The sequence below is a fragment of the Rhinoderma darwinii genome, chromosome 1 (genome assembly GCF_050947455.1).
Source record: "Rhinoderma darwinii isolate aRhiDar2 chromosome 1, aRhiDar2.hap1, whole genome shotgun sequence".
NCBI classification, from domain to species: Eukaryota; Metazoa; Chordata; class Amphibia; order Anura; family Rhinodermatidae; genus Rhinoderma; species Rhinoderma darwinii.
The window spans coordinates 138575419-138603371 of record NC_134687.1 but is presented as its reverse complement, the minus strand read 5'-3'; the positions used below and the strand labels follow the sequence as shown (position 1 = coordinate 138603371).

The 27953-nt window shown below is 42.3% G+C and overlaps 1 protein-coding gene across 1 annotated transcript in view; it reads right to left on the bottom strand.

Annotated features, from left to right (window-relative positions):
* Positions 1-27953, bottom strand: part of MGAT4D (MGAT4 family member D) — a 153034-nt gene that overhangs the window by 47748 nt on the left and 77333 nt on the right. Inside the window, exons 5-7 of the mRNA XM_075860422.1 lie at positions 26968-27014; positions 25700-25813; positions 23737-23812 (exon numbers count right to left, since the gene is read on the bottom strand). Of these exons, the coding sequence (XP_075716537.1) occupies positions 23737-23812; positions 25700-25813; positions 26968-27014 (237 nt within the window). The remainder of the gene's footprint in view (positions 1-23736; positions 23813-25699; positions 25814-26967; positions 27015-27953) is intronic.

Sequence of the window (27953 nt, the reverse complement as noted above, 5' to 3'; positions counted from 1 at the left end):
GTTCAGAGGGGAGGGAGCACCATTTGGCTTTTTGAGCGTGGATTCGCTTGGTAGTAGTTTTGTTTAAATATTGCTGGTGTTTCCGTTCATAATGTGGGGGCACATTTAAGCCGGGCAGAGTACATCAGGGGCATTGTGAGGTGGTATAATAATTGGGTTAAAAAAAAAACAAACAAAATAATCCATAGATGTGTGTTACGCTGTGCTCAATCCTTTCTGCACAGGCCGGTGTGGCACTGATAAATGTCCTTCCTTATCCCCCTTTTTGTCCACCATCGGCACCTTTGCAGTTTGGGGAATATTACTGGGAAGTGTTGTCCTGGTATAATACTGGTGCCCTCACTTCCAGCAGATATGTTTCCCATTTCAGGGCCTTGATAATTCGCCTCTTGAACCAGAAGAAATGTTCCCCTTGGGCCGACACAACTGCTTATTTTTTATTTTCTGACTTAAAGAAGCCTTAACTCATTTTATTTTTTGATAGACGTAGTGGTATGAGGGCTGTTTTTTTCCGGGACGAGCTGTAGTTATTATTGGCTCCATTTTGGGGTACATGCGACTTTTTGATCACATTTTTTTCTATTGTTTGGGAGGCAAGGGACCAAAAAACTGCTATTCTAGCATAGTTTTTTAGTTTTTAACTTATACAACATTCAACATGCGTTATAAACTACATGTTAACTTTAGTCTGCGGGTCAGTACGATTCCGGCGATACCTAATTTATAGCACTTTATGTTTTGCAAATTTTTGCACATTAAAATTACTTTTGTAAAAAGAATGTATTTTTTCTGTCGCCAAGTTGTGAGAACCATAACGTTTTAATATGTATGGTTTATTATTTTTTTTCAATAATAAGGGACTTGATAAGGGAACAGGGTGATTGTTTTTTATTTTATTACTTGAAACTTTTATTATATGTTTTAAAACTTTTCTTTTTACACTTTTTTTCCAAGTCCCACTAGGGGACTTGAAGGTCCAACGGTCAGATTTTTTTTTTATAATACATTGCACTACCTATGTAGTGCAATGTATTAGATCGGTCAGTCATTCACTGACAGCAAGCCCATTAGGCTTTGCCTCCTGGCGGGGCCTAATCGGCTTCCGTAATAGCAGAGCAGGAGGCCATTGTTAGGTCTCCTGTTGCCAAAGCAGCATCGGCAGCCGTAATTGCAAGGCAGGGCTGGCGATCTGCTAGCAACCTCTAAGATGCAGCGATCACTGCATCGAAGGGGTTAATGGCAGGGATCGGAGCTAGCTTCGGTTCCTGCCATTACAGGTGGATGTCAGCTGTAAAATACAGCTGACATCCACCGCTGATGAGGCCGGCTCAGCTCCTGAGCCAGCGCCATCTTGCCGACGGCTACAGAAGCCTTTCAGGCTCCGCCGCCGGGCGGGTCCTGGAATGCTTCCGTGCTAGGCAGACCGGGAGGCCAGTATTAGGCCTCCGGTTGCCATTGCAGCCACCAGAACATGAGCTACAAACAGCTTAAATGCAGCGATTGAGCAAAATGCAGGAAGCACTAGCTTTCCACGACGTATCCATACGACAAATGTCGGGAAGGGGTTAAGGTACAGGTCCGAGGTAAAGGTATTGTAGAAGATAGGTCCAATTACCCCTTTACATGAAAGGGCCGCCCAAACTGAAACCCCAGGTTGATTCAACTGTTCAATTGTTGCAAGAGGGTTTTTTGTGGAGTTATAAACACAGTTTTGCCTATTAACAGCACCTGAAAGTCTGAAGTTGTCTTCATCAGACAAAGTTATTTTTCTAATAATGCCATCTCCGTGTGTTTCTTCTTTCAAAATTGCCTCACAAAATTGTAGTTCGACGGTTTGAAAAACCTCCCCCTGTATACCTACTTATGCACACATACATATTTATATATTCATTACACACAAACATATATAGATTTTTCTGAAGAAATTTTGGTTTTGGAGGCGCATGCGCGCGATGCGGATGGTGGACGTATTTCCCTAGAGCTCCTCATCCCAGCCGGAGTATTCAGTGTATATCAGCGATTTTAAGCTGCTCACCTTGCTCACACTCCACCGGACTTCCTCCTGCTCCTATTCAGGGAATGCCAAAAAGTCCGGGATCGTGACCAGATCTGCGGCTGTTGTGTAGGAGCCTCCATTGCAGAGCACACACACAATACAAGCTGTAATGTTGCCGGACCTGCCTCACTCTCCCCAGCTGCAGGCATCCTCGCAGGACCTGATGTTCACTATGGATGGAGATACCCCGTGCTTTCGAAGCCCGATCCCTGCCTCGGATTTGTTGGGGGATGAGGGGTCTAATGCCTCCTCCGCAGAGCCTGCGGTGCAGAGGTTCTCATTTAGCCAGGCTGGGCAAAATGGTGACTCTCAATCTCCCTCCTTACAGCTACAGGCTGATACTGGTGCATACTCTGGGGATAATGTTCTCATCGTACGCTTTTCACAGCTTTTGCAGCAAGAACTTGAGAAAACGTGTGTGAAGATCACATCTGAACTTAAGGCTGATTTTCATGCTTTGGGGTCTGGAATGGAAGCCATGGAGGCCAAAATTGACAACACAGTGACGACCGTTAATCAGCACTCTGTATTGACGACATTTACCAGCAGCTTGAGGTAGGCCATTCTAAGCTGGAAGATATGGAAAATAGATCCAGGCAGGAAAATTACCGTATCAGAGGCTGTCAGAAAATGTCCTGGACTTGGAAACTGCGGTACATGAACTTTTTAAACAGCGCCTTCCTGATTTACCTGACCGCTATTTTGATTTTGACAGAGTGCATAGGGCGCTTACTGCTCCCCGCGCAGATGGTCTACCCAGAGATGTGTTGGTGAAACCGCATTATTATTCTGTCAAAGAGGTCATGAAAGCTTCTAGATCCGCGGATCAGCTGCGACATACAGATCTTCGCTGATTTGGCTCCTCGCACAATCCAGAGGCGTCGGTCCTTGAAACCGCTCCTCCAGGTTCTGATTCGCCAGGAGATTAGATACAGATGGGCCTTCCCCTTTTGTCTCACATTTTCGTATAGAAATCGGCCATACAGTTTTGCTTCTCTTCAAAAAGGTGAGGCCATTATGGAACGTCTGGGTCTTATATCAAAAGATGGTACGCCTCCGCCGAGGAAATCACCACCGCCGGCGTCCTCACGTTCTACAACACGTATTAGACCACTCTGGAGCTCCAAATCTTCAACCCAGCCTTCGACTTCTGCTACCTGGTCTTATGGATCCTTGATGTCAATTTGATACACCTCTCCGAGGGTCCCGCGATCTGATTTTCTTCAAATACCAGTTCCCTTTGCTGCCTATTATTGCGGTTTCATTCTACATTGTAAACGTCTTTTGTATTGGAATTTTGTCTGTTATTGTTTTTCAGCTAGCTCTGTGTCACAAGGGGTACGTGGACCCATTGGGCTGTAGTACCGCCTTGATGGTATGGCAGCTGGCCAACAGGACACAGGTCCCAGTCTAGAGTTCGTATTGGTGTACCTGTGGTTACTTCAGACAGTAGCGAGGCAGGCTCAGAAGGGACTTTGGCAGCAGGCAGACTCCAGGCGTGGTGTAACAGAACAGGGGTGGAACACAGCACAGCACGACTTCAACTCAATACGGTACTTGACCAGGACAGCACGGGATACAGGTTAAAGGTAGCAGGAACAGGAAAAACTGGGAACTGGAAAACACTTAGACCATTTGCATAGACAGACTACGATAACGACAACAAAGCTCAGACAAGGCAGGAAGGGGCTGGACCCTTCTTATAGTCCAGGGTGCTCATGGGCTAATTTGGCACTTAACTCACACATGTGTGAGCTCTGGCTCAAGCTGGACTGAGCTCGCGAGCACACCCTAGTGGTCACCATGGAACAGGACGGCCACATGTGCAGACATCTCTGGAGAGAAGGGCGTCGACTGGATGGAAGGAGTTCATGGTCAGCGACCACGGACGTTACACTCTGGATTGGGTTATCGTGAGCTGGCCCTCCCGCTGGGCACTGGCGTGCCCTCCTTGGGTTCTTGATAGGCACCCCTGTTATTCTATTGTTCTCTGGGTGGTGCTCTCTCAACATCCCCTATGGCTCTGTTTGGATGATGTGCTGTAAACTACTCTAATCACAATCATTTATGTTTATTGTCACTTGGAGATGTTCTCCGAGCCTTCTATAAATCCGGACAGCCAGGAGGATGGGAAGACAGTCCATGCCAGAATGTAGCCATCAGGGCCTCATTGTTCCATAACAGTTCTCCCGCCAGTGTGCGGAAGTGGATGGCGTACTCGCCCAGAGAGATGTCACCTTGGCATAGGTTCAGCAAGGAAGCTGCAGCAGAGGAGACTCGTCCAGGCTCCTCAAACACAGTGCGTAATGTCCAGAGGAACCCCTGGAAGTCACGGGTCTCTGGTCCTCGTCTCTCCCAGATAGGGTTTGCCCATGCAAGGGCCTTGCCAGTAAAAAGAGAGATGATGAAAGCGACCCTTGCTCCATCAGACGAAAATGCCCTTTAATACAGGCTGAAGTGGATCTGGCACTGGTTCAAAAACCCACGACAGGTACTTGCGTCTCCATCATATCGGTCAGGAAGTGGCAAAGAAAAACGCGGATCAACACTGCCAGGGGGTATAGTCTGAGGAACAGTACAGCCAGGAGATGTAGTAGGAGGAACGGCAGCTTGTGCCTCCTGCCGATGTACGAGAATGTTCAAGGCCTGGAGGAGTTGGTCCTGTCGAGATCGGAAGTCTAGCTTATTCGCACGCATCTCTTGTGAAGTCGTCATGGTCTTGGATCAACCAGCGGGGTCCATGGCCTGAACGTACGGTCATGTAGGGTTCGTGGACCCACTGGGCCATACTGTCTTGGCGGTATGGCAGCTGGCCAACAGGGCGCAGGTCAGTCTATAGTTCATATAAGGTACCTGTGGCAGCTCGGACAGTAGCAAGGCAGGCTTGGCTGGGACTAGGCAACAGGTAGATGTCAATCGTGGTGTAGCAGGACAGGCGTGGTATACAGCACAGCATGGCTACAGCTCAACACGGCACTAGATTAGGATACAGGAACAGGGAACACTGGGAGCAGGAAACACTAGGGGACCATTTGCAAGACAAACTTAGGATACGACAACAAAGCTCAGGCATGGGCGGATGGGGCTGGGACCTTCTTATAGCCCAGGGTGCTCTGGGAGCACCTCTGAGTTTACCGAATCTCACAAAATATTATTATGCAGCTCATCTGAAATCCTTAGTCTCACTCCATGGTAGCACTACTCTAACACGTTGGATTTCTACTGAACAGGTAGCTACCCTGGTGGTTCCTGTAGACCAGTTGTTATGGTGAAAGCCCAAACACAGACCACCTGTATTGTGCCCACTCCTCTTCTTCCTTGGCACTGTGTGATCGATTGGGTCACAGGTTCCGGCTCTGTTCCATACATGTATCTGCAGCTCGATTGTTTGCTAACCCTATTTTTTCTCATGGTATGCAGCAGTCAGCATTTCAATGGTGGCTGGACAAGCGTTTATATAGAATTGGACACTTTTTTGATAGACTAAGCGTAAAACCCTGTCATTTTTATCAATCTATTCACCACATGCCAGACTGAGATTTTCCGTTATCACCAGATTCACCATTTTATGTCCACATTTAGACCGCTTTGATTTTGCAAAGTACATCTGTATTTGAACAATTATGCTTAAATAATCCTAATGGTCATAACCTTCTGTCTCATATTTACTCATTTTTGGTCTCTCCGTTGGGTAAACTATCATACATGTCTATGTGGGAGAGGGACTTACACACATTCTTTATTGTAAGGGAATGGCAGGATATGGCAGAACGTACTGCGAAAATTTCTATCAATGCTTCGTAGGTTGAAGCCAATTATAAAAGTACTTTTACAGTGGTACCTCATTTCCTCGAGACTGGCCAAGATGTTCCCTGCTTCCTCATCGTTGTGTTTCCGAAACTGTGGATGTGTGGGAGATCCTCTACATGTGTGGTTGGGTTTCCCTAAGTTTCGCCAATTTTGGCGGAGAATCTTTATCATGTTATATTCTATAACCCAGATTAATTTACCTTGGTCTCAGACACAGACGTTACTTAATGAGACTGTTAATGGCTTGTCTAAAGCCTCTCAAATTTGTATCCTCTTTTTTCTGGCAGCTAAAATTGCTAAAGCTATATCTTGGAAAAGCCCTCTAATTCCTCTTCATTCGGTTAAGACGAAGTTGAATTGGATTATGGTGAATGATCGATTACACTGTATTGTCTCAGATAAGGAAGAACTCTTCCTTCAAGTATGGCAACCATGGCTCAGATATCTAGGGACGGTCTCTTAGGTATATTTGGCCTCTAGTATACTCGACCTTTCTTTCCTTCCCTCCTTCCTTTCCCTTTTATATTCCCTCCTCCTATTTTATTTCTTGACCTGTAGGAATATATGGTATATATTTGCCTGTTACAATTCGATTTCTCGGGACTACCCCGGCTGATATTTGTACTGTTTATCGCATGTTTTTTTTGTTTTGTTTTTAAACCTTCAATAAAAACGATTGAAACACAAAATGTTTGTTTTTTCCATGTATTGGTTTTCTCCTAGTATAATTTTTAGTATTTACATACAATATATTGGCAACATCTACTATATTGTTTGTTTTCAGCTTGTGTCCCCCGAATCAGTGATTTAGAATAATATGTCTTCTTCCCCATCCCCAGGGTACCATCAATAGTTGTCTTTCGTGATCTCCAGGTCTGATAAAGTCTAAATGCACATTTTGCTCCAGTCTATGGTGGATTGAATTGCCTGCTTTTATTCTTATCTTTCAGCTGTGGCATTATTCGACTCTTTGGCTGGAGTCCTGAGAGACGCCCAATGTCTCTAGGGGATATGGAGGACTGAGAGCCAAAAACGTAGAAACTGACACAGTGCTCTCTAAATCCTTTCAAATCCAGAAATGATTAAGCCAGGCAAAAGCTGAAAGGGTAAAGTGATTCTATTCATTTACAGATATCATGATAAAAGTTTGTATTTAACAGTAGGGGGAACTTCTTTTGTGTCATATTTGCCTAGTATGGCATTTGTGTCTGTAGTTTAAAAGGGAATGTATCATCAGAAAAGGACTCCTTATTTAAAAATCAGATTTTTATTCCAAACTCTTTTTAATTTGTTTTTTTTTCCATCTTTATGAGACTATCCTTTTAAAAAAATATTTCTGATTTTACTCTGGGCACTGGAGAACACACAATAGCCGGATATCTCCTGTTTTCTAGAAATCACCTTAAAGTTTTGAGTTTTGTCATCGCACCCCCCCCCCCCCAACAGCTGACACCACTAGTTAGGTATAGCGGAAAGTTTCAACATACCGCTTAGTGTTTGCGTAAGTGTAAATAAATACTTTCATTCTTTCACGCATCACATGGTGGATGTAGGCTTCCCCAAAACCTTCGGTCTCTTCACATAATCCCAGACAGACTAGGAAATTGAAATTAGGGCTCTATGGGGGCCATATGATCGCTTTCAGTGGTCCTTGTTCTTCGTTACACTGAAGATCGTTCTTTATGAAATTTACTATGTTTAGGGTTGTTGTCCTGCTGCAGAATACATTTGAAGCCAATCAGATGCCTCCCTGATGATATTGCATGATGGATAAGAGTCTGTCTGTATTTCTCAACATTGAGGACACCATTAATCCTGACCAAATCCCCAACTCCATTTGCTAAAATGCAGCCCTAAACTTGCACGGAACCTCCACCATGCTTCACTGTTGCCTGCAGACACTCATTATTGTACCGCTCTCCAGCCCTTCGACAAACAAACTGCCTTCTGTTGCAAATTTTAACTCATCAGTCCAGAGCACCTGCTGCCATTTATCTGCACCCCAGGTCCTATGTTTTCGTGCATAGTTGAGTCGCTTGGCCTTGTTGTCACATCAAAGTTATGGCTTTTTGACCGCAATTCTTCCATGAGGACCACTTCTACCCAGACTTCTCTAAATAGTAGATGGGTGTTCCTGGTTCCCACTAGTTTCTATTCATTCTGAGCAGATGGCATAGCTGGACATCTTCCGGTTTCGAAGGGAAGAAAGCATGTGTCGTCTTTGATCTGCTGCAATAAGTTTCCTTGGCGACCACTGCGTCTACGGTCCCCAGCATTGCCAGTTTCTTTGTGTTTCTTCAAAAGAGCTTGAACAGCATGTCTTGAAACCCCAGTATGCTTTAATATCTTTGCCTCGGACAGACCTTGCTAATGCAATATAACTACCTTGAGTCTTGTTGCAGTGCTCAGTCTTGCCCTGGACCTGGCACATGAAATGGTCTTCCACAACCTCACCTTTGTAGCGGGGATTGGCTGTTCCTCACCCATTTTTAAGCCTACTACACAGCAGTTAGTTAATGACCGTTTCAACCTACAGTGACTTTGTGCAGGTGTACCTAAAAGAATAGATGCCGTTTTGAAGGCAAAGCGTGATCACACCAAATATTGATTTGATCTCTTTTCTTCATTCACTTTGCATTTTGTTAATTGATAAAAAATAAACTACTTCTACACTTCTATTTTTTAAAGCATTCTTACTTTGGAAAAGTTTTAGGCAGTAGTGGGAAAATGCTGCAGAGCACTGTAATAAATTTTATATATATATATATATATATATATATATAGTCCTTCTCAATGAATTAGAAAATCAAAAAGTTAATTTCAGTAATTCAATTCAAAAAGTTACATAGCTACATAGTTTGTACGGTTGAAAAAAAGACACATGTCCATCAAGTTCAACCAAGGGATGGGAAAGGGGAAGTAAAAAAATTCTACACATAGGAGCTAATATTTTTTTGTTCTAGGAAATTATCTAAGCCTTTTTTAAAGCCATCTACTGTCCCTGCTGTGACCAGCTCCTGCGGTAGGCTATTACATAAATTCACCGTTCTCACAGTAAAGAAGGCTTGTCGCCTCTTCAGGTTGAACCTTTCTTTTTCCAGACGGAGGGAGTGCCCCCTTGCTTTTTGAGGGGGTTTTACATGGAACAGGATTTCACCATATTTTTTGTATGTGCCATTCGTATATTTATATAAGTTAATCATGTCCCCCCTTAGTCGTCTTTTTTCAAGGCTAAATAGGTTTAGTTCTTTTAATCTTTCCTCATAACTTAGATTCTCCATGCACCTTATTAGCTTCGTTGCTCTTCTTTGTATTTTTTCCAACTCCAGGGCATCCTTTCTATGAACTGGAGCCCAGAACTGGACTGCATATTCTAGATGAGGCCTCACTAATGATTTGTAAAGTGGTAATATTACATCCCTGACCCGCGAGTCCATGCCTCTTAATACACGACAATATCTTGCTGGCCTTTGAAGCGGCTGATTGACATTGCATGCTGTTATTTAGTTTATGATTTACAAGTACACCCAGATCCTTCTCAACAAGTGACTGCCCCAGTGTAGCTCCCCCTAGGACATATGATGCATGCAGGTTGTTCGTACCCAGGTGCATAACTTTACATTTATCTACATTAAACTTCATCTGCCAAGTGGACGCCCAAACACTCAGTTTGTTTAAATCCGCTTGCAATTCACGAACATCTTCCATAGTCTGAACTATATTACATAGCTTGGTGTCATCTGCAAAAATAGAAATAGTGCTATTAATCCCATCCTCTAGATCATTAATAAATAAGTTGAATAATAGTGGTCCCAGCACTGAACCCTGGGGTACACCACTTAGAACCGGTGACCATTCAGAGTAGGAATCATTAACCACAACTCTCTGGATACAGTCCTTGAGCCAATTCTCAATCCAATTACAAACTATACTTTCTAAACCTATAGTCCTTAAATTTACCCATTAGACGTCTATGGGGGACAGTGTCAAATGCCTTTGAAAAGTCCAAAGACACTATAACCACAGCGGCCCCTCTGTCTAGGCTTCTGCTCACCTCTTCATAAAAACAAATCAGGTTGGTTTGACAGCTTCTGTCCTTAGTAAAACCGTGCTGGCTGTCACTTATAATACTATTTATTGTCACAATTCTGTATATAGTCCCTTAATAGCCCCTCAAACATTTTCCCCACAATTGAGGTTAAGCTTACTGGTCTATAATTACCTGGCGAAGACCTAGAGCCTTTTGGAAAATAGGCACCACATTTGCCCTGCACCAGTCCCTTGGCACTATACCCGTTACGAGAGAATCTCTAAATATTATGAAGAGGGGGACAGAAATAACAGAACTAAGCTCCTTAAGAACTGTAGGGTATAACCCATCTGGTCCCAGGGCCTTGTGTACGTTTATTTTATTTAGCTTGCACCAGATCTACATTCATCCAATTCAGTATATCAACTGATATATTAACAGCACTGGCAGCGGCTACATCAGCTGCTCTTTCTTCTGTTGTATATACAGAGCGGAAGAACCCATTTAGTAACTCTGCCTTCTCTTGATCCCCTGTGACCAACTCCCCATTACCACTATCTAAGGGTCCTACATGTTCAGACCTTGGCTTTTTTGCATTTATATACTTGAAGAATCTTTTGGGATTTGTTTTACTATCCTTGGCCCCCTGCCTTTTATTTAGTATTTTTGCTGATTTTATTACCTTTTTACAGATTTTATTAAGCTCTTTATATTTTACAAAGGCTACAGCTGTACCCTCAGATTTGTATTTTTCAAATGACCTTTTTTGGTCATGTATTGCCCTTTTTACAGAAGGTGTAAGCCATGTGGGGTTTAATTTTAGTCGTTTATACTTGTTACCTATAGGAATAAATTTTGCACTATAATTACCCAAAGTAGATTTGAAAATCTCCCAAGTGAAACTTATATTATATAGTGTCACGGTCACAGGGTATGTGGACCCACTAGGCCGCTCCGCCGTAGTGGAGAGGCAGCTGACCAGTCAGTCTATATGAAAGTCAATAGTAGATAGTAACTCTTGTGTACCTGAACTAGTCCAGACGGTGGCTGTGGCTTCAGCATGGATGTAGGCCGGTGCAGCAGGTAGCGCCAGACATGGCGGGCAGTATCCGATGTGGCAGAAGACACTGGACGTGGCAGAAGACATTGGACGTGGCAGAAGACAGCAGGTGCAGAAAGGCACGACTCCAACACTGGTATGCACAGGAACAAGAACAGTACGGGACACAGGAATAGGAAACAGGGCACAGGAAACAACTGGAATGGGAAACACTAAAGGACCATTTGCAAGACAGACTGGGATAAACGAACAACGCTCAGGCAAGGATCAGAAGGCCTTGGGCCTTCTTATAGACAAGGAAATCATGGCAGTTGATGATGACGATGATGAATACTTCCTTTGTGCGCGTGCTGGCCCTTTAAGGCCGGGCACGAGCGTGCGCGCGCACCCTGCGGGACACAGCAGAATGGAGCGGAAGTGTGCGCTGGCGTCTCCTAGGAAGGAGATGGGGACCAGCGCTCACGGATCCATGGCTGCGGGCGTCGGGAGGTGAGTAAACCCTACGGCCCGCGGCCATGGACGCTACATATAGATTCATTACACACAGGGTGATATATTTCCAGCATTTTTTCCTTTTAAGGTTGATGATTATGGCTAACAGTTAATGAAAACCTAAAATTTTGTCTCAGAAAACTTGAATATTGGGTAAAAGTTTTAGATTGTAGATTCATGGTGTCATACGCTAATCAGCTAATCAACAGAAAACACCTGCAAAGGCTTCCGAAGCCTTTAAAATGACTGGTCTGTTGCTCAGTGGACCAAAGTCCGGTTTTCAGATGAAAGTAAACTTTGCATTTCATTAGAAAATCAAGGTCCCAGAGTCTGGAGGAAGAGTGGAGAGGCATCAATCCAAGTTGCCCGCGGTCCAGTGTGAAGTTTCCACAGTCAGTAATGGTTTGGGGAGCCATGTCATCTGCTGGTGTTGGTCCATGGTGTTATATCAAGCCCAGAGTCAACGCAGTCGTCTACCAGGAAATTTTAGAGCACTTCATGCTTCCCACTGCTGACAAGCTCTATGGAGATGCCGATTTCATTTTCCAGCAGGACTTTGCACCTGCCCACACTGCCAAAAGTATCAATACCTGGATTAATAACCACAGTATCATTGTGCTTCATTGGCCAGCAAACTAGCTTGACCTAAACCCCATAGAGAATCTATTGGGTTTTGGCAAGAGGAAGATGAAAGACACCAGGCCCAACAATGCAGACAAGCTGAAGGCTGCTATCAAAGCAACCTGGGCTTCCATAACACCTCCGCAGGGCCACAGGCTGATCGCCTCCATGCAGGGGCGTAGCTAAAGGCTCATGGGCCCCGATGCAAAAGTTCTTATTGGGCCCCCCCCCCCCGCAAACTCCTCATGGCCGACGGTCCGCAGCTTTCAGCTGCATCGCTGGGTCTCCTAAGTGACCCAACAATGCAGCACTAGCAGCCGGGGGCGTCACTAAGGCTGGGTTCACACACCCTATTTACGGACGTTTTAGCATTTTGAATTACGTCCGAAAATGCGGCTCAAAAGCGTTGGCAAACATCTGCCCATTCATTTGAATGGGTCTTACGATGTTCTGTGCCGATGGTCATTTTTTTTACGTGGCGCTGTCAAAAGGCGGCGCGTAAAAAAGACGCCCGCGTCAAAGAAGTGCCTGTCACTTCTTCAGACATAAATGGAGCAGTTCTCCATGGACTCCATGGAAAAACAGCTCCAATTACGTCCGTAATGGTCGCAGCTAAAGACGCCTGCACATGCCTTTACGGCTGAAATTACGGTGCTGTTTTCTCCTGAAAATAGCTCCGTAATTTCAGCCGTAATGGACGCTTCCGTGTGAACATACCCTCAGGGCTTAAAATGCCAGGGGAAATAGCCCCAATACATATGTGTCCGCCCCAAAAAAAATGTGTGTATAGGAGACAGCATAGCATATCTATAGCACTACGACCCTATAAACTATGGATAGGATTAGATACATTGGCTCAGCAGACAGTATCACACATGATAGGATTAGATACAGTGGCTCAGCAGACAGTATCACACATGATAGGATTAGATACAGCAGCTCAGCAGACAGTATCACACATGAGAGGATTAGATGGAATGACTCAGACAGTATCACACATGATAGGATTAGATACAGTGGCTCAGAAGGCAGTATCACACATGATAGGATTAGATACAGTGGCTCAGCAGACAGTATCACACAAGATAGGATTAGATACAGTGGCTGAGCAGACAGTATCACACATGATCGGATTAGATATAGTGCCTCGGAAGGCAGTATCACACATGATAGGATTAGATACAGCGGCTCAGCAGATAGTATCACACATGATAGAATTAGATACACAGCTCGCTGACATTGCGGCTCCAGCGTTGGACCCAGGAAAGGTAAGAATAATAATTTTGCTTCTTTATGTGTTACTGATTATTTTTGTGTGTCTGTGTTTTTTTACAGGTTCGGTTGTTGGACTTCGGATACGAGGACTTCAATGACAGCGTTTTTTTTATTCTCAATAAAATGGTTAATGAGGGTTGTGTTTTTTTATTTCAATAAAATATTTTTTCTATGTGCTTGTATCTTTTTAAACTTTATCACCGCCTTAGTAATTGCCGCTGCCTGATTGACAACCTCCATTACTAAGGCGGGGCTTAATGTTAGCAGGTGCAAAGGCCAACACTAACCCCCATTATTACCCCGGTACCCACCGCCACCAGGGATGCTGGGAAGAGCCGGGTACGAACCAGTACCCGTCCATCTGTAGTGACGGACAGGAACCGGGGTGGCCGCAGGCTGGTAGTATTAGGCTGGGGAAGGCCAAAAACAGTGGCCCTTCCCACCCTGCTAATGCTGCCTGCTGCTGTGTTGTATCTGGCTGGTTATGAAAATTGGGGGAGACCCCACATCGTTCTTTCCAATAATTTTTATTTTTTTAAATGACGTGGGGTCCCCCCCATTTTTCATAACCAGCCAGATACAATAAAGCAGCAGCAGCCTAGCATCACCAGGGTGGGAAGGGCCACTGTTTTTGGCCTTTCCCCTCCTGATAATACCAGCCTGCGGCCACCCCAGTGCCCGACCATCCCTACAGATGGTCAGGTACTGGATGGTACCCGGCTCTTCCCAGCACCCCTGGTGACGGTGGGTACCGGGGTAATAAAGGGGGTTAGTGTTCGCCTCTGCATCGGCGAACACTAAGCCCCGCCTTAGCAATGGATGCTGTCAATCAGCCGGTGGCCATTACTAAGGCGCTAGTAATATAGTTTAAAAAAAAAAACAAAGACATAGAAAAATATTTTATTGAAATAAAAAAAAAAAACACACAACCCTCATTAACCATTTTGCTTGATAAAAGTCCTATTGCTGGACAGAAACGTCGCTGTTTGTTGGCTGAATTAACCACTATTTTTTCACATTTGGAGTGCTGCAAGATTTCTATATATATATATACATATATATATATATATATATATATATATGTATGGATATATATATAACGAAATCCAATACACAGGACAGCACTCCAAGATCAGTGAAAGAAATGGATCTTTAATCACCACATGCAACGTTTCAGCCCAAACGTTGCATGTGGTGATTAAAGATCCATTTCTTTCACGGATCTTGGAGTGCTGTCCTGTGTATTGGATTTCGTTGTTAATGTGAGACACTGGTCGTGTGTCTGAACAGGTACTTGTGCACCCTGTACTGGAAGAAACGGTGCTGCTTTTGCTTTGTTCTATATATATATATATATATATATATATTTAGAGATATATATATATATATATGTATGGATAGATGTATGGCTAGATAGGATATATTTTACACACATACATACACACTTATTTCATTTTCTCTTTCTTTCTTCTTTATCTATCATGCCGGGCTGTATACCAGAAGAGTTTCAGGTCACTCGTTCCGAAGAGCCATTATGCCCCCTTGGATTTTTTTTTTCTCTGATTTAATTTTAAGTTTATGGCTGTGCATGCATTTGCTGCACCTGTGTGTGTCCTACGGTCATATTGGACACACAAATACACCAGTGTCCTGCTTAGGCAGCTGTTTTCCCTTCTCTATGCACTTCCTTGGAATCGTGCAAAGGTGGTGCCGGTGTTTGACCATCTGACTCCAGGCAAAGACGGAGTGTGAATGATCTCGCTTCTTGTGAGATTATGCCATCTAAGGTAATCTCTTGCTTGTTTTTTTCCGTATGTGCGGGACTAGTCGCAGTCTAGGCTTGGTCGCGCGCATACACGGGGTTTCGGAGGACATTTAAACTTTGTCGCTAAGTGTTTGATTATACCACTGCCTAAGCAGCAGAATCCTCCGTTCCTGCAATGTGAGTAGTGTCCCTATGGGAGTCTGATGGTCAGCTGAGGAAAAAGTTTTATGTATTTACTGTCGGTACTATACATTATAAACAGCGGTTGTTGCTCTTTTTACCAAAACTCTTCGTTTATACTTTCTGAGTTTGATTCTCTGTGCTCTATTTCCACTTCTATTTTGCATGTTCATAGCAGGTGTTGCCTCATAATCCGAATTGTCTCTCTCTCTGTTTTCAGCTAGATGTCCTCCTTCAGACACATCAGGGGAAAGAGAAAGAGAAAATCTAGACATAGAATAAGTGAAAAATGCAGCCAACCCGTCTGAAGATGCAGCCTTAAATATATGTTCTATATGTTGTGACAAAAAGGAACAGGATCCTCAGAGGGCTTAAGCCCAATCCTTCTTGCCTTGGTTTAAAGAGCAACTTTCCTCCAAATTTGAAGGGGTTAAATCTTCTCATAAAAAGAGGAAGCATAACCCAGCCAGAGCAACTTCCCTATCATCCTCTAGTGTATCCCCATCGTCTGAAGGGGAATATATTTCTATTGATGAAGACTGATGATCCTGAGGATCTTTTTCTTCTCAAGAAAGAGAATTTGCCCCCTCTCATTAATGCGGTAAAAGCCACTATAGAGTCTAAAAAAGACCCAAAGAAGAAGTCTAAATAAGACAAGCTCTCTTAATTTCCTATCACTAAAGATAAAGGTCTTCCTGGCCACTCTGTCCTCACTGAATACTTGCAGAGAGAGTGGACTAAGCTACACACACATCTATATATATATATATATATATATATATATATATATATATATATATATATATATATATATACACACACACACACATACACACACACACACACACACACACACACACACACACACAGTGTTACATTTCTATAGTTGCTGCTAGTCCAGCACGTCTGCTCAGTGCACGCCATGTATTTGAGAGCAAGAAAACGGTTAAATTCTCTAATTAATAAGCACTTGTAATTGTTTTATGGAAAAACAAACAGTGGAAGATGAATGACAGGAAAACAGATGGCAGCAGTTCCAGCCGCTTCCACTATGACACTCAAATTATGGTCAGTTAGACTTTGTTGTAAACATTTAACTGAATGAAAAAATATAGTTTATTTGATTTTCTAACAAATTGTATGTCACCTAGTATCCACAAAGCACCATGGGTTTATTATATATGGGTCTATAAAAATCACATGGAGTCCTCGTAAAATGTAAAAACAGCATTTGTGCCATCATAACTTTGATCTGCTGTGGTAGATCTATATGCATTTAAGGAAAAATAATTTGCTTAACTCTGATCCCATTATCAACATTGACCATCTTCAGTATATTCTGTATATGCAATCTGTTGTCAACTTAGCAATAAATAAAACTCAGATATAAAAACATTAATAGTACATAGCTGTCATTTGGAAAAGTGGTTACATAGTTAGTACGGCTGAAAAAAGACACATGTCCATCAAGTTCAACCAAGGGACGGGAAAAGGGAAGGAGAAATTTCTACACATAGGAGCTAATATTTTTTTGTTCTAGGAAATTATCTAACCCTTTTTTAAAGCCATCTACTGTCCCTGCTGTGACCAGCTCCTGCGGTAGGCTATTCCATAGATTCACAGTTCTCACGGTAAAGAAGGCTTGTCGCCTCTGCAGGTTGAACCTTTTTTTCTCCAGACGGAGGGAGTGCCCCCTTGTTTTTTGAGGGGGTTTTACAAGGAACAGGATTTCACCATATTTTTTGTATGTGCCATTAATATATTTATATAAGTTAATCATGTCCCCCCTTAGTCGTCTTTTTTCAAGGCTAAATAGGTTTAATTCTTTCAATCTTTCCTCATAACTTAAATTCTCCATGCCCCTAATTAGCTTCGTTGCTCTTCTTTGTATTTTTTCCAACTCCAGGGCATCCTTTCTATGAACTGGAGCCCAGAACTGAACTGCATATTCTAGATGAGGCCTCACTAATGCTTTGTAAAGTCGCAATATTACATCCCTGTCCCGTGAGTCCATGCCTCTTTTAATACACGACAATATCCTGCTGGCCTTTGAAGCAGCTGATTGACACTGCATGCTGTTATTGAGTTTATGATTTACAAGAACACCCAGATCCTTCTCAACAAGTGAATCCGCCAGTGTAGCTCCCCCTAGGACATATGATGCATGCAGGTTGTTGGTACCCAGATGCATAACTTTACATTTATCTACATTAAACTTCATCTGCCAAGTGGACGCCCAAACACTTAGTTTGTTTAAATCTGCCTGCAATTCATGAACATCTTCCATAGACTGAACTATATTACATAGCTTGGTGTCATCTGCAAAAATAGAAATAGTGCTATTAATCCCATCTTCTATATCATTAATAAATAAGTTGAATAATAGTGGTCCCAGCACTGAACCCTGGGGTACACCACTTATTACCGGGGACCATTCAGAGTAGGAATCATTGACCACAACTCTCTGGATACGGTCCTTGAGCCAATTCTCAATCCAATTACAAACTATATTTTCTAAACCTATAGTCCTTAATTTACCCATTAGGCGTCTATGGGGGACAGTGTCAAATGCCTTTGCAAAGTCCAAAAACACTAAATCCACAGCGGCCCCTCTGTCTAGACTTCTGCTCACCTCTTCATAAAAACAGATCAGGTTAGTTTGACAACTTCTTTCCTTAGTAAAACCGTGCGGGCTGTCACTTATAATGCTATTTATCGTCACATAATCCTGTATATAGTCCCTCAATAGCCCCTCAAACATTTTCCCCACGATGGATGTTAAGCTAGTAGGTCTATAATTACCCGGGGAAGACCTAGAGCTCTTTTTGAAAATAGGCACCACATGCGCTGCGCCAGTCCCTTGGCACTATACCAGTCACTAGAGATTCTCTGAATATTATGAAAAGGGGGACAGAAATAACTGAACTAAGCTCTTTAAGAATTCTAGGGTGTAACCCATCTGGTCCCGGGGCCTGGTGCACATTTATTTTATTTAATTTAGCTTGGGCCATATCTACATTCATCCAATTCAGTATATCAACTGATATATTAACAGCACTGGCACCGGCTACATCAGCTGCTCTTTCTTCTGTTGTATATACAGAGCTAAAGAACCCATTTAGTAACTCTGCCTTCTCTTGATCCCCTGTGATCAACTCCCCATTACCATTATCTAGGGGTCCTACATGTTCAGACCTTGGCTTTTTAGCTTTTATATACTTGAAGAATCTTTTGGGATTTGTTTTACTATCCTTGGCCACCTGCCTTTCATTTTGTATTTTTGCTAATTTTATTACATTTTTACAGATTTTATTAAGCTCTTTATATTTTACAAAGGCTACAGCTGTCCCCTCAGATTTGTATTTTTTAAATGCCCTTTTTTTGTCGTGTATTGCCCCTTTCACAGAAGGTGTAAGCCATGTGGGGTTTAATTTGAGCCGTTTATACTTACCTATAGGAATAAATTTTGCACTATAATAACTCAAAGTAGATTTGAAAATCTCCCATTTATCATTTGTTCCATTATTTGACATTAGTTCTTCCCAGTCCATATCCTGAATTGCAGCCCTCATCCTGGGGAAATTGGCTTTCTTAAAATTAACCCCTTAAGGACACAGCCAATTTTAGCCTTGAGGACAGAGCAATTTTTTTTACATTTCCCTCTTTGCATCCCGACGCTCATAACGCTTTTATTTTTTGTACGACGTAGTTGTATGAGACTTTGTTTTTTCCGGGACGAGTTGTACTATATGCAGGTACCATTTTTTGGTACAAATACATTATCGTTTAATTTCTATAAATTTTTAATTAGATTAAAATGCAAAAAAAAAAGCAGTTGTGCAGCAGTTTTAATATATTTTTTTTTACACCATACACCGATCATAATAAATAATGGTATACATTTGTAGTACAGGTTGTTACGGTCGTGACGATATCAAATATGTCTATATTATTTCATGTTTTGGGACTTATATTTTAAAAAGTTGATTTATTATAAAAAATGTGTGTTTCTGTGTATTTTATTTACTTTTTATTTATTTATTTACCATTATTTTTTTTTTTACATTCATTTAACTTTTTTTTTTAATCCCATAAAGGGATTTATCATTTTGAGTTTTATTTTGTAACTGTAATGTACTGGCATAGATCTATATGCCAGTACATTAGCCTGTTACTGATTGTACACAGGCAGCTGTTAGGGCATACCTCAGTATGCCCTAACAACAGGAAATATGTTCAGACAGCCCTGGGGTCCTTCACTGGACCCTGGGCTGTCTGGCCATACGAGTTGTGGGCTTTGATCGCGTCAGTTATTTTCTGTGACGCGATCAATGTGCAGTCCCCTCTCCTTGAACGCCGCGATCAGCTGTCATCGCGGCGTTCAAAGGGTTAACAGCGGAGAGAAGATGTTTCTCTCCTCTCCGCTGTCAGAGCGGGGCCGTGGCTGTGTATTACAGCCGTTGCCCCGCTCTCGATCGCACACACAGAGACGGCACAGACGGCTGTCACACAGGACGAGTATGCTCGTCCTAATGCGCGAAGTGCTCGCCGCTCAGGACGAGCATACTCGTCCTGTGTCGGCAACCAGTTAAATGTTTTTGCCCTCCCAGCCTGCGTTTGTTTTTTACAGTATAGGTAAAATGTAACTATATTATGATCACTGTTACCGAGGTTTTCACGAACATTGACATTCCCAACAAGATCTGCATTATTAGAAATGACCGGATCCAACAGAGCTTCACCTCTAGTCGGGTCTTGCACAAACTGGCCCATAAAATTTTCCTGCAACAGGATGAGGAAATGTCTCCCCTTTGCAGTTGAAGCTGAACCATGACACCAATTAATATCCCGGAAATTAAAATCTCCCATTATCACTACAGTACCCGCCTGTGCAGACGGCTCCATCTGTTCATATAGCTGAACATCCATCTCCTCAGTTATATTGGGGGGTCTATAGATTACACCAAAAGTAATTTTTTCAGTGTTTACCTCCCTTTCTAGTTCCACCCACAAGGTTTCAACCTCCTCACAGTATTCACCCACTATTGTCTCTTTCAGACTCGCCTTCATATCATTTCTCACATACAGACATACACCACCACCTTTCCTATTTGTCCTGTCTTTCCGAAAAAGTGTAAAACCCTGTAGATTTACAGCCCAGTCATGTGAAGAGTCCAGCCATGTTTCAGCAACACCAACTATATCTATATTTTCTTCCAGTATCAAGGCCTCCAGCTCCCCCATTTTGCTTGCTAGACTTCTGGCATTTGTGAACATACACTTTAACTTGCCTGTCAGTTTTTCACTTTTATTATCAGAAATGTGATTTGACATTAATTGGGCCTTTTTATTTACACTGATGTTTTGTAACGAAAGGATCTCCTTATCTTGTTGTCTAGTCCTCTCCCCACATTCTGTTTTTCCCCCCACCAATATAGTCTGACCCCTCTCTAACCTGGCTACCCCTTTTTTTTTTTTTGGTGATGTTCTTTGTTTCCTTTTCGTACTTAGGTTTTTTTTGTTTTGTTTTTTATTTGTTTTATCTTTCTCACAGTTTTCCCCTATAAAAGGAACCTTTAGGTTTATTTTTTACATAGGCATAATTTATTTTAACTTTTTTACAAATCAGTCTTAATTACAGGTGGAAATGCAGCATTCCTGCCAACATTACAGAGTTGATCTGGGTCTGTTACAGGGAATGTGTCTCTAGAAAAATATATATATTTTTTTTTTAGTTAAACTGTTAGTATATAAATGATTACACATTGTTCTAATTTTTTTACAAGTCAGGAATTATAAATTAGATTCTAATTTATAACATTTCCATGTGCTGGTCACTAGAGGGAGCAATTCCCAAAATTGCAGCATCGGCATGTGGTAAAACAACCTCATTGCTTTATGCTGCAAAATTGGAGAAGACACACTCGCTCTAGTGTGCGCACACAATGTCCCCTCCTTTATCCTGGCTAGTGCCAGGAGAAAGGATGGGGTTGAATGTTTAATCCTCCTACACTGTGTGCCGCCATTTTTTGAGCGAATGCAGTGTAGGAGGATTAGATACAGTGGTAATCAGACAGTATAACACGAACATACACACACATCACATACACAAACATAACTTACCTGCTCCTGCCTCCGCTCCTAGTCCTTGCTTCTGAACATATGGACAGAAGCCGCGACCGGAAGTAGTCATCTTACTGTCCGGCCGCGGCTTCCGGTCCACAAGAAAATGGCGCCGGATGTCGCTCAGCCGAAGACCTTCCTTTTGGACTGTGTGGGAGCGGCGCATGCGCCGTTCCAACACAGACGGCGTACGCTATAGTGAATGGAACGGCTCCCGTTCGCTTCCTCTATGGGGATGTATGTGCCGTATTCCATCTCTGTATGTGTCGTTAATCGACACATACAGAGATGAAAAAAAAAATGGCAGCCCTCATAGAGAAGTAAAAGAAAGAAAAAAGAAAAAAGTACAACACAAAAACACAAATAAACAAAAAAAATTTAACAACATACTATAAGCAATAACATATAAAATAAAATAATTTTCGTCACACCTTCCCTTTAAGACCCAGCAGCTCTTGCCCCTAACGGTACCCATCAAATGTATCCAGGGATTAGGAAGGCTGAAATGGAAATAAACTCTTCCTGCCATCTATATTGGAAGCCTGGCTGTTTCTGACAGCAGACTCTCGCTTCCTACAGCCACACGCTTATGGAGAAGTTGGCAAAAGCTTGTGCGCGTTTTTTTAAAGTTACATGCTTACTAGTTAGACACACAAATCTCCACACATTCCAAAATAAAACCTTACTCTGCTTAATGTAAAGAAAATCTATGTATGCCAGATAAGCCAATTAGACAGAAAAATCACTATGGGATAATGAAAAAGGACAGAAAAATTCCCAATAACCTCTCTGCTGCTCTAAAAATGAGGAACAAAGTTATTTCAACATATATTCAAAAATAATTTCCAGTCAGAAAACGGTCAACCAAAACCTTATACGTGATGGTGCTCGAAGAAGAGATGTGCACACTATGATTATCAGTACCCTATGACAGGACAAGGGGTGTACATAGAGCAGTAGGGGCCTCTCAGCAAGAAAACAAAATGGAGACATAATGCATGGAGATTGCATGGCAGTGTGCTTTATGTACCTGTCTGCAATGGGTGCCACTATCACCTGGACACAATTAGGGTGTCCACATAAATTTTGGTCATATAGTGTATACTAGTCCTTCTCAATAAATTAGAATATCAAAAAGTTAATTTCAGTAAATTCAAAAAGTGAAACTCATATTATATAGATTCATTACACAGTGATCTATTTCCAGCATTTTTTTATTTTAATATTGATTATTATGGCTAACAGTTAATGAGAACCCAAAATTTAGTGTCTCAGAAAATTAGATTATAGAAGCCCAATTTAAAAAATTATTTTTAATAGCGAAATGTAGGCCTACTGAAAAAGTATTTACAGTATTTGCACTTAATACTTGGTCGAGGCTCCTTTTGCATCAATTACTGCATCAATGCGGCGTGGCATGGAGGCGATCAGCCTGTGGCACTGCTGAGGTGTTATGGAAGCCCAGGTTGCTTTGATAGTGGCCTTCAGCTCGTCTGCATTGTTGTGTCTCATCTTCCTCTTGACAATACCAGATAGATTCTCTATGGGGTTTAGGTCAGGTGAGTTTGCTGGCCAATCAAGCACAGTGATACTGTGGTTATTAAACCAGGTATCGGTACTTTTGGCAGTGTGGGCAGGTGCCAAGTCCTGGCGGGATATGAAATCAGCATCTCCATAAAGCCTGTCAGCAGAGGGAAGCATGAAGTGCTCTAAAATTTCCTGGTAGACGGCTGCACTTACTCTGGACTTGATATAACACAGTGGACCAACACCAGCAGATGGCATGGCTCCCCAAACCATAACTGACTGTGGAAACTTCACACTGGACCGCAAGTAACTTGGATTGAGTGTCTCTCCACTCTTCCTCCAGACTCTGGGACCGAGATTTCCCAATGAAATGCAAAATTGACTTTCATCTGAAAACAGGACTTTGAACCACTGAGCAACAGACCAGTCATTTTAAAGGCTTAGGAAACCTTTGCAGGTGTTTTGTGTTGATTAGCTGATTAGAGTGTGACACCATGAGTCTACAATCTTCAACTTTTACCCAATATTCTAGTTTTCTGAAAGACTAAATTTTGGGTTTTCATTAACGGTTAGCCATAATTATCAAAATTAAAAGAAAAAAACGCTGGAAACAGAACACACTGTGTGTAATGAATCTATATAATATATGAGTTTCACTTTTTGAATTGAATTACTGAAATAAATTAACTTTTTGATGATATTCTAATTCATTGAGAAGGACTAGTACGTGAAGAGAAGTCTAGCAGGAAGACCTGCAGAAATCATCTGGTACCAGAATCACAAAGTAACTAACATACCTGCAAATAATACGTGCCCTTTGGCTGTGCGTACAACATAAGAAAGCTGTAGTCTAGGTTTTGCTTTGTTCTCCACCTAGGAAAGAAAAACAAATGTTATTTTAAACTTTTCTATGATAATTTTTCCGAATTGCTCCAAAATGAATTACAGATCCCAGGCATGATACGAAAAAGAGTTTGGTGGGAAAAGGAACGGTGGATTAATTCAGGGCCAAATAACTACCAGAATTATAATACAGTACTATATAGGAAAAAGTAAACCAAAATTCTATAGCAACTTTTAACTGGAAAGCCAGAACACAATATAATCTGCCCTAATATGTGGGAAAAATAGGCAACGGCGCCAAAGTGTCCAAACCCTGATATACAGTTTGGTATTAGGTCACCGTGGATTTTATCAGTAACACGTAGCGGATTTCACCCCTTCTCATTGAAAGTAGTGAAATCCCATGCATAAATTGACATGCTACTGATTTGAAAATCTGCACTGCAAACAGATTTCTGCATGTAAATTTTACGCAGCGTGAGGATGATATTTGTTAGAATCTCATCCACTTTGCTGCTACGGTAATACGCTGGGGATTTTCTGCCCACAAATCCGGACGGACAATCTGTAGCGTATTCTCCATGTGTGGAGATATCCATAAATATTTTTGCAGTTTTATGTAAATCAAGTTTAACCCCTTCACGACAGCCATACATTTTCCAAATGCCGATGCCCCGTGCAGTTGTCACGTATATAAACGTTGGCAGCTTGGAACGGGGTTTAATGTGTGCAGTGCTGCTTCAGTGTGAGCAGCGATGCACCCTGCTGTCGGACGGCTCTCTCCTCAAGCACCCGCACCTTTCCCCCTTAGTTTTATTAAACAACCATGTGTTTGAGCACTGTTAGGGGGCTTAGAATTACAGTGCTGAACACACTGAAGCAGTGCTGCACTTTCCTGTCCAACGGCTCTCTCCCCAATAGAGTCTCCGACTAGAGCACGGCAAGCGGTCTGGCAGGGTACTCCTGTCTTGGTAAAGCCCCTGACGTCACTGTCCATATATAGACAGCGATGTTCGGGGCTTTGAGATGCTGAAATGCACCCCCCATCTTTAGATAGCACCACTGTAGCTCCCTTTAGGAACTGAATTCCCAGCCAGAGCGTTGCCTACACTTTGGCTGAGGATTGTGCTCCTAGGGGGAGCCTCTCACGCCACTGTCCATATGTGGACAGTGACGCAAGTGGCTCCACCGGAAGCGGAATCCCCAGCCAGAGCGTCAGCAACGCTCTGGCCGGGGATTCCGCTCCTAGTTTGAACCCCTGAAATCAGAGCGTCGTGGACAGTGACATCAGGGGCACCCTGGCCAGAGGGAGGACCTGACGTCACTGTCCATATATTCGCACTGTGTGTGGCACTATGTGGGAACTATCTACAGTGGGCACTGTGGCACTATGGTGTTTTAGGGGTTGGGACAAAAAAAACCCTGACTAATGAAATTCATTTTTATTTTATTTTTTTAAATAGCCATGAAAAACAGGCTGATAGAGAGAAGACTAATTGTTGAACTAATTGTTACGGAGCTGCAACAGTGTATATATGTCCATATACATAAAAGTGGAGGCTTTTTTTCACATTTTAGTGATTTGTCTGCTCATAAAATTTCTTTATATATGGAATTAAACTAATCTAGAAATGAAAGCCTCATAAGTTTTGTAAAAAAAAACAAATTAAAAATAGTTTTATTCAAAGCGGTTGCAAAGATATTATCGTTTAAGTGCATATCAGAAATGGAAAATTTGACCTAAAGTATAGGACTAGCGTATGAAACGCCAGTCTTTGTAACTTCCCACCATAGTGCTTACAGCACAGTGAAAGCTTCTGACTAGCATTAAAACATGGTACATTTTTCCTACATGCATTTATTTTTACAAACATTCACTATTTTTTATAATAGTCTTATGTGTGGGGTTCTGTGTACCTCACTCTTTCTTTGGAATCCCCAAAAGTCTCCTTAATATTGGAGAAATCTGGGTAAAATGATGAAGGTGGAGATACGATCTCAAGCACACCAGACTGTATTTCATGAGGAAATCTACAAGAAAAATATAACCATTAGTTTTAGATTCTTTACTTCTATAAGAGGTTATCAGTTAAAATTTCCTTGGATATAGTATCAGTAGAGTAGTGTAGAGATAGTATTATTAGCGTAACTAAAAGTCGCAGGGACAAGTTCTGGCACAATGTGAAAACAGTGTTCATTGTTCCAGCTCTTTACTGTGCATTAGCGTAACTGTTTCTGCCTTCTCGATCATTAGATACACAGAGAAAGCAACACTGCCACATCTGAAATCGGTCGCCCTTCGTCTGTGACTGTTCATGTAAAATGTCAGGATACCGGTCCTATGACAGGGCTGCTTTTCCACCATAATGGATGATCTTCTACTGGCTCTGGATATAGGGAAAATTTATTGTAAAACATTTTTCTAAAAGAATGATGTCTCCCCAAAGTTCTTTGTGAGGGAAACACTTATTTCCAGTAACAATAACCATGTGTTTCAAAAAAGCCCTATTCTGCCTCCTGAAGCAAACCGTGAACTGGCGGCAAAGACTAAATATAACGCCTTTCAAGCATTGGTGTACAGTTTTATATTTGGGTTTTGCAAAAACAGAAAATTTTGAAGCAGTACAGGAGTTAATGGGCACATTATTGCTTGTTTTGGTCAGTAAGGGGTTAAAGGCATATTCCTGGTAGTCTACGAAGGGATTAATGGGCAGTTAATTACTGAAGGCCCTAACCATCACAAAAAAATAAATAAAATGTAAAAAAAAAAAAAGGAACAAAATACCTCTATGGGCTCTTAGTGTACCTCTGTGTGCATCGGATTCTAAATACAAACACAAAGCTGTTTTTTTTCCCCTCAGATTCATATGCAATCCATGAGACTAAAAATTGCAGTATGTTACAACACATGACATATACAGAGGTATTTTCACCTAGAAGAATTGCTTTTAGGGGAGAATATGATGCCTCCTGCAGACCCCATGAGGTTGCACACAGGGGTTTCTACGGTTCTGCATTACGTACCTGTGCGATCATACAGAGCCCTAATGGACCCTCAAGCGGTTAGTTTGAAAACAGTCTAGTTTATTTATTAAAATGTAACCAGACTTACTGTGACATGCCAACAGTTGACCTATATCTATGGTCCTTTGAGAACGTAAAAAATCACAAGCTTAAACACTCACCTATCTTTAATATTGTCAGCAAGCACATTCACATACTGGGCATTCACCTGAAACAGAAATCATTATTGTTCAGTTACTCAGAAATTGACGATATAAGAAATAAGAACCATTGTTTATATGTATGTACTAAGCAAATACACAAATAACAATAGAAGCATGCATCCGGCACTGTCTTTTAAAGACAAAGTTTCCTTACAAGTGGAAGTCAATTCTTGGTGATCAGTGTAAACAGAGTGCATACATGTAGAGCAGGGGTCTCAAACTCGGCTGGGTAAGTGGGCCACATAGAAAAAATAGGAAGTTGACGAGCCGCATTGCTTTCAAATTTGATACAATACAAAATTATTGTTAATCAATTCGTTATTTGAACTACTATAATACTACATTACTACAATACTACATTACCATAACAATACCACTAGGTTTAAAATTTGAGAGAATTCTCCACGTGCTTATTTCAACAATCCAGTTTTCCAGTTTAAGTGTCGCTAAATGCAGTCCGGCGGCTCAGTTGGCAGTGTTTGGCAGACACACACGACAAGATTGGGCAGCCCCTTTTTAAATAGTGCCACAGTGCCCTCTATAGATAGTGCCACAGTGCCCTCTGTAGATAATGCCACAGAGCCCTCTGTAGATAATGCCACAGAGCCCTCTGTAGATAATGCCACACACCCACTTGTAGATGCTGCCACAGTGCCCCCCGCAGATGCTGCCACAGTGCCCCCCGCAGATGCTGCCACAGTGCCCCCCGCAGATGCTGCCACAGTGCCCCCCGCAGATGCTGCCACAGTGCCCCCCGCAGATGCTGCCACAGTGCCCTCCGCAGATGCTGCCACAGTGCCCTCCGCAGATGCTGCCACAGTGCCCTCCGCAGATGCTGCCATACACACAGTAAGTAGATAGCTCCGTTGGGGCTCCCTCTAGGAGTGGAATCTCCAGCCAGAGCATTGCCAACGCTTTGGCTGGGGATTCCTCTGCTGTTGTAG